At 39.5% G+C, this 7,606-nt stretch overlaps 1 protein-coding gene and 1 long non-coding RNA gene across 3 annotated transcripts in view; one reads left to right on the forward strand and one right to left on the reverse strand.

The window, feature by feature from the left end:
- adam19a (ADAM metallopeptidase domain 19a) overlaps nt 1-5,775 on the reverse strand; it is a 158,663-nt gene extending 152,888 nt beyond the window's left edge. For both annotated transcript variants that reach the window (XM_032544520.1, XM_032544521.1), the window contains exon 1: nt 5,551-5,775. In XM_032544520.1, the coding sequence (XP_032400411.1) occupies nt 5,551-5,680 (130 nt within the window). In that variant the 5' untranslated portion in view covers nt 5,681-5,775. The remainder of the gene's footprint in view (nt 1-5,550) is intronic.
- A 128-nt stretch (nt 5,776-5,903) lies between these two features.
- LOC116707251 (uncharacterized) overlaps nt 5,904-7,606 on the forward strand; it is an 8,325-nt gene continuing 6,622 nt past the window's right edge. Inside the window, exon 1 of the long non-coding RNA XR_004336448.1 lies at nt 5,904-5,920. This is a non-coding gene — a long non-coding RNA (uncharacterized LOC116707251). The remainder of the gene's footprint in view (nt 5,921-7,606) is intronic.

Below are 7,606 nucleotides of genomic sequence, written 5' to 3' on the forward strand. Positions count from 1 at the left end.
AATAAAATAAAAAAATTAGAAGAAATTACCCACCATTAGCGAGTTACCTGATGGCACCACAGAGGGGGCCCCGATTCTGAAAGTAGGTTTAGTGAAAACTCAGTTGACTCAGAGTTGACTGAAACTCTGGGTTTTCGGTTTCACAAAGCCAGTTCAGCTTAACCCTGAGTCAGCTGCTCTGTAACATACTCTGTAAACCTAACCTGCTCGCTACAAGGTTTTCTTCGACTAACCCTAAGTTTATTCTTATAACCCAAAGTGTTACAATTCTTTACCTCCCCATCGCCAAAAACAATACGCCTTTCTTTTCATGAAGTCTTCTTTACTTCCGACAAGTACAAATGCAGTAGAGTACTTAATATTTGTCATGTTTATGTTGTCGAAACAAGTAAAATCAACCACTTCAAAAATCACAAATTAAAAAAATGTTCTAGTAGTTATATTTTGATTATGGCTTTTTCCATTAACAACCTCAGTGGTCCATTTCTAGATCAGCTTTTTCAATATTTTGCTCCAAGTACACCTTCTACAGCTGTTTCACAGGGAGCTATAGGAACACATAATGGCATAGAATTTCACAGTGTCAGGGCTTCTAAATTTCACTGAGTCTACAGCCAATACTGAAAATCGTACAAGAGCCAAGTTGGTCTGAGGAAGTAGATTGCCCCTCTTCCTCATAATCCCCAGCATTGTTCTGTTTTATTAAGTTTTATCATGGAACACCATCAGTTAGACTGTTATTTGTAAAGGCCTCTCTGTATCTTTCCTTGTGGCAGCTGACAATGCATCTTCATCATCCTCTTGTAGGAAGGATTAAATATATGTTCATAAGCATTCATTAATATTTCTAACTACTGCGGAGAAGCAGGAGGTTCAGGCTTTTTCTTGTCCTGTTGCCATGAATCATCATGTTATTTGCATTCCATTGATTGAGTTTTTTTTACATGCTCTTAATTCTTATTACCTGTTCTGAAACTGGAAAGTCTGAGTCTGACAGACAACCCAAAGTTCAGGTTGGAACTCTGTTTGTTAAACCTGCTTTCTTAAATACCTCTTGCATGCTTTGTTGTTTGTTTTCACAATTCACTCACAGGGAGAGCAAAATGTTGCTACGCGGTGACTTCAAGGAACCAGGAGGATTTGGTGTTGTTTTTCCGTTATCTAACATTACCCTGTTATGCTGCTGCATGCTACCAGCCCTTAGCTACGCTGTCCGTGGGGATTTCACCTCCTTCAATGTTGTGGTTAACATGGGCTGAGCCATTCCGTCGGTCTGTGCTCTCTTGGCCTCCGGGGGCCCGTTTCTAGATGGAGGTTTACCAAACTAACCATGTTGAGTCTAACCATGAATGAATCTACGATTCACCATGGCAACAACCACAAACAAACTGGTCGGCATACTTTACCCCTCTGAAACTACTCATGCGCACACTCAGCAAGTTTTAGCTTATATTTTGTTAAAAAAAGCCAACACAGCTGCTGCCGCAAAATACCTGCTCGAGTCAATGCGTAGGCGCCAATATAGTGTATTAATTTCATATTTAACCACAGGTAGCCTATAACATAACCGTTTTTTTTTTTTTTTTTTTTTTTTAAACCACTAACAGCTCTGCATACAGTGGCTTTATTATTATGCTCCACATCACTAATGTAAAGAAAACTGCCGGAGGGAGGAGACAGTTTATTGAAGAAAACCTGCTCCCGACCAGGTTAGGTTCAAAGGCTCAGTTACCATAGTAACTGACTCTGAGGTTAAGTGACCTCTCTTTCTGAAATGGCTGGAGTTACCACTCCTTCTCAGGTTCAAATAACCTCCCTTTCTGAAACGGAAACCCCAGTGTCCCCTCATCTCAGGGTTAAACTCAGTTTTCACTAAACCAGTTTTCTGAAACGGACCCCAGGTCATTTCTCCGTTTTTATTAGCTTTAACCGTTGCACACTTGAAATGTCAAAGCAACATTCTTTGTCAAAGCTGGATGGGCTACAGTTGTACGAGTCAGCGGAATTAACACAACATTAAGGCAGCGCAAACAAAAACATTGGCTATTGCCATTGGAGCTTTTTCTCTTATTTGCCGATGGCAGTAGGGTGAACAGCCGCCGATTCCGATGTCTAGCCAAGCATCAGAGCATCCCTAAGACATGCCAAAGATATTTTTGTAAACAGTCACAACATCACAGTTTGTCTACCACAGTTTATCTTGTTTTTAAATGTCCTGCACATTACATATCCTCACAATTCTTTAAATACATTGTTTATTTTTTGTTACCCAAAGAAATAGCTACATTATTTTCCCTCTGACAGATGCTGTGTTCAGAGATAAACCGTTATTGGCAGATGGATGATTTGATGGGGGATGACAGTGTTTCTGCTGACTGCTGCAAATTTGCGCCCAGCTTTAATGGCACACACTCACCACTTTCCTGATGTATTGTTTTTTTGGAGGGGGAATTTCATGCAGGCAATTGGAACAGAGGAACAACCAATTACCACTGTTCTATATAGAGTGTTTTCTGGCCAGTTGTGATATGCAGCCAATTAACTGGTGCATTACTGGTTGACACCATGCTGTAAAAGGAAATGCTGATACAAAGTAATGGATCAACCAAAAATGAAACAGAATGGTAAAACATAAAAAGGGAGGACAGACTGCTTGGGAAGCTAATAGGAAAAGTGGCAGTCCTCTTCTGTTGAACCTGCTGCCAGTTTCCATCAGTAGTGTTACTTAAGGAGAATTCTGGCCAATTTTTAGATTAATCTTGATCACTATAAATATGTGTACTTTCAATTTAAAAAACCTGTCCCGAATCGGTGCAGGCAACACGGAGTAGCTGCAGCTACGTGTACAAGCTTCCACTCAGCTAAAAACGGCAGTGGTCAGGGCAAGTTCTAGAGTGCTTTTGTGCCTCTTGACAGACACAAAATGCAATTAAAATGTCTGTGAAACGTGAACAGACCCCTTACATGACAACAATCAATCGTTTAAATTCCCCTACCTTGTCTCTATCCTACCGGTAGCTGGCTTGCCCTGCTACCTGCTCTCTCACCGTGTCTGTTCTCTCACCGATAGAGTCTTTAGACCTAAATAAAACCTGTTTTACTACCGAGTCCGTTCAGCTTTACAGCTATCACACATACATAGCTAATGAACAATTGTAGAGACATACAGTAACACATTTTGCAACATGCATCTCACAACATATTTTTACACACTATGAACACTACTATGAAGAATAACAGTGCCATTTGCTAGCCAACCACCACTAAGGAAAAATCCAGCACATAGATGGTACCTTAGGATACAGTTATGTTAAACAGGTGATTTAATGTTAATGTCACCACTCATTTTACACACAGCCTCAAAACAAAACGCTGGGGGAACATAACTATTTTTTCATGTTGGTTTTGAGAGAATTATCCCCACTAACCAGGAAACGTCTCAAACAGCAAAGTGAATACAGCGTGTTGCGTGAAAGCATTGTCTCCTGCAGCTGGGATTCAAAGACAAAGGGACCGCCGGGGTCGCTAGCCACGTAGCTGTCACAGTTTAGACGCATGCTTGGTTCTTTAAGATTTACAAAGAATAGGTTTCCAACACTTTCTCTGGGATATTTAGGGACTGATTGGTGGGATTACTGTGGAAGACACAGCAATACACTGGGAAGCGCAAATGACGTTTTACCATGTATCCAGCTAAGTTAAATTGCTCACGTTACTGTATTGTGTGAACAGGTAACTAAATCTAATATTGTAAGTGGCGTTTTCTTTTTGCATGTTGCAAAAAAAAAACAACTTCTGAATTTCCCTTCCCAAGACTATTTCGCAGAGCCATCACATCCTTGCAGAGCTTATTGCCACCCAAGAGAGTTGTGATTGGTTTAAATGCAAAACAAAAACAGAGCATTTTTTTCCTCCTATCCCAAAATGCATCGGTGTTATAGCCAGACCTTACTCCACAGCTGTAGAGATAGGTGTGGCAATTCAAGATTAAATCACTGATATCAATACAATTCTCAACAGTAGGCTTACATAAAGTGTGAGGACAAAATCACCTTACAATATAATGCAGTGCAATTCAACACTGCTATAAAGACTATGGCCTCAAAACTGACCACAATTAAACAGTGGACACCACAAACACACAGGGCTGTAGTGTTAGATTGCATCTAACAAGTGTTCATGTTATTGGATATTTTAGCCATAACTAGATTTGTGTTCTCCACACACACACACACACACACACACACACACACACACACACACACACACACACACACACACACACACACACACACACACACACACACACACACACACACACACACACACACACACACACACACACACACACACACACACACACACACACACACACACGATAGTGTTTGAATCAAATTTTTAACTTATTGAGTAAGTTCACACACGCTGGCCTTTTTGTGGACGGCTGAGAACGGGAACGTGCTGAATACGTTCAATTTCTTTGAGTTATTTTCTTGACGTTTCAAATAGAGTTGTAGGCTACTGACAAGACTCCCAGCCGAGTCAGTCCCTTATCAGTGGAAAATGGACTCGATCCAACCAGGTATTTAGTGGTGATTTCACCCATAATTCCACAAAAACTGACTTTTTGAGACATTTGGCTGATTTCTGGACTAGGCTACTCTACTGTAACGGTCTGCTGTATTCCAGCATTACTCTCTGCTGCCTTTTATGGACAACGCACACAGAGGACCGGGCTGACTCTGTAGTCTGGCTGACAAAACTATTGTAATTCGGCATCAACCCTAAATACATTTTAAACTTTTGTTCTGCAACAATACAAAACTGCACAAACGTCTATAATAAATCTTAAAAAGGAAAATATATGGTTAAAGGACAGCCACTCGCTTCGATATGTGCTTGGATTAAGAGACACTCGCCGAAACACGTTTAAAAACTCGAAAATGTAATGTTCCCTTGCATACAGTGAAATATAAACATGATAAGACACATTGTACCTTATTTTTACAACAGCTAACAGTGTACCGTTAAATTCGGCATGAAAGTCACAGCTCAACAATGTCCACTTTTATCATTTGACCTAATTTTTTTTTTTTTTAACTAATATTTGACACCAAGAGGAGGCAGTTGTGGGAGTATCGTTAACAAAAGAGCCGGTGACAAAAGTAGAGATGTTATCACACCGTTATTCAATGGTGTGTTGGTGTTTTGGATGCAGACCATGGCAACATAAAGAATCAATCCATATTATTCAGAAACGATCCAGTATATCATTTTTGCCTTTGCCGTGGGGTCATTCAATTGCCAGATTTGTATATGGAATTTGGCGTGCGCTGCCCAGACATTTATATAACGGCTAGTAACTCGTAAAGTAAAGTTTCAGTGCTATCACATCCATCAAATACAGCTATAATTAAAAACCCGTAATGTTACCACATTTCAAACATTGCATACGTGTTTATCTATTGTGCTTCAATGTCTCAACGCGCAACTGGTAACTAGGCTAGATGCTAAAAGAAGTTTTACAGCATGTCCGCTCTTTTTTTGTACCTTGTTCTCCGGTGTTTCCGCTGGCTCTGTCCAGTGTGCCGTTCAGCAACAGAAAATAAAGAAAAACGAGCAAACGTCCACATTTTGCCGGTGATATTTGGGCATTTTTCTGCCTGTGTTTACTGTACATCCCTGTGACCCTCGGTACCGCCGACCGTCCTCCCTTTCCTCGCCGTGTTCAACTCTGCCTCCCTCAGCCTGACAACTCCGTGAGTCATATGTCAAAGACGGGAAGGTTAAATATAGCACTTCCTGTTTGAACCATCAAAATAAAACCGTGCTAAACTAAAAAAACTACAAAATGACCATTTTAACAATTAGGGGATCACATGGGCTAACATTTATTAATTTAGAATGCTCATTTAACAAAGTCGTAAGTCGGTTAGTCTGTGGTTTTACCTCAAAATTTACCAAGCGATGCTTGCACAATGAGACAGTTCTCATTGGCTGACATAATTCGAAGCAGGGTGACCGCACTCTACACACACTCAAGATAGGCCTACACTCACTATTTAAAAAGCACGAGTCTAAACAGCAGTTAATGCACAAAACGGAATTTTTTTAATATTACAATTCTATGATTAGATTTCAAACGTAATTTTTCAAAATGTAGCCTAATACGTGCACGGAAACACGGCTTATGTACGCCTACGCACTGAAATATGTATTAGCCTACTCAACTGGGATATTCATGGATAAAATGGTGGCATCAATACATTTTATATTGTGCGGTAACTCACTCGTCACTTGTCCTGACTCCTGCTGAAAGTGCTCTGAATGAGCCCCCTGGTTTAATTGGCTGAGGACCTGCAGCTGTGGCAGGCGTAGCTATGGCAGCAGGTGGGACAGCCGCAGGTTATCAGGCTGATTAGTTTGAAATTTTAAATAGGGCCAGGAAACAAGCGTTCACATTGTTTGACGAGGTTAGAAAATACATTTAAAGGAAGAAAAAAAAAAAAGTTAATCTGCTAAGTGTCAAGCTCAACGTTAGTTCTGTGTACGCAAACGTTGTTCACTGTGTTCCTATATTAACCAAGTGTACTTTTCCAGCCTTTGTCTACAGTTGAACTCAAGGTTTTCCTACTGTAGGCTACATATTAAATTTGGACCCATTTTCCACATATTAAATGTTTTACCTGTTTTCCTGTCAAGTGGGAAAACATGGTATAGATCATGTAAAGTAAAATAAGTGTAAATAAAACATGACCAAAATACTATTTTAAATCCACATTAAACAGTAGATGCCTGAATTTTTTTTGTCAAGAATTGGAGACTTTCCCAACATTTCAGCAATCTCCGCAAATTTGCAGTGTAAATTATTGGAAAGTAAATCAATTTTCCATTTAATTTTACTACACAGAATTCCAAACAGTGCTGAACTTTTGAATTCACACTGAGTCACAGCCAGTTACATTCGTATACCCAGACACTTATTAGAGTCCTTTAAATGTGATCATGTAAAGTTATCATCATGTGCAAATGTGGCTCATTCGTGAGTTCAAGTGGAAAAGACACCTAACAACTGCAATATTAACATGGATTATTGTCTACTTAATAGCTATGACTAATCTTAATGAAATCACTAAGTGTTGGGATACTTTCAACTGTTATCTGACTTCACATCACAATGTCCTCTCCCGACTCAACATTTCAGACTTTTATTTTGAAGTCAACATTTGCTGACATCCGGTAATGACATTGTGTTTAACTTGAGGGCATTAGGTGCTTGAGAAAACAAAGCATGGATTTACTTAATGCTGCTTTTAAGTTTCCTTGTAAACTCCATCAGAATTCAGAAGATGCAGAAAAACTTCATGTTAGTTCAATTTTAGAAATGATAAATGAAAATAAAAAAAAGATTAAACAAAAACAAAAAAGAGAACTAAATACAACAACTCAGCATGCAAAAGAGGTCTAACTTAAAACTGTAACCAAATTAAGTATATTTAATTTAGTTTTAATTTATGATAGCAGTCCATCAGGACCAAAACCTCACACCATAAAACAGTTTCTTCCCCTCAGCAGTTAGCCTCATTAAGAAGCCCCCCCCCCCCCC

This window comes from Etheostoma spectabile, chromosome 19, assembly GCF_008692095.1.
Source record: "Etheostoma spectabile isolate EspeVRDwgs_2016 chromosome 19, UIUC_Espe_1.0, whole genome shotgun sequence".
Lineage (NCBI taxonomy): Eukaryota > Metazoa > Chordata > Actinopteri > Perciformes > Percidae > Etheostoma > Etheostoma spectabile.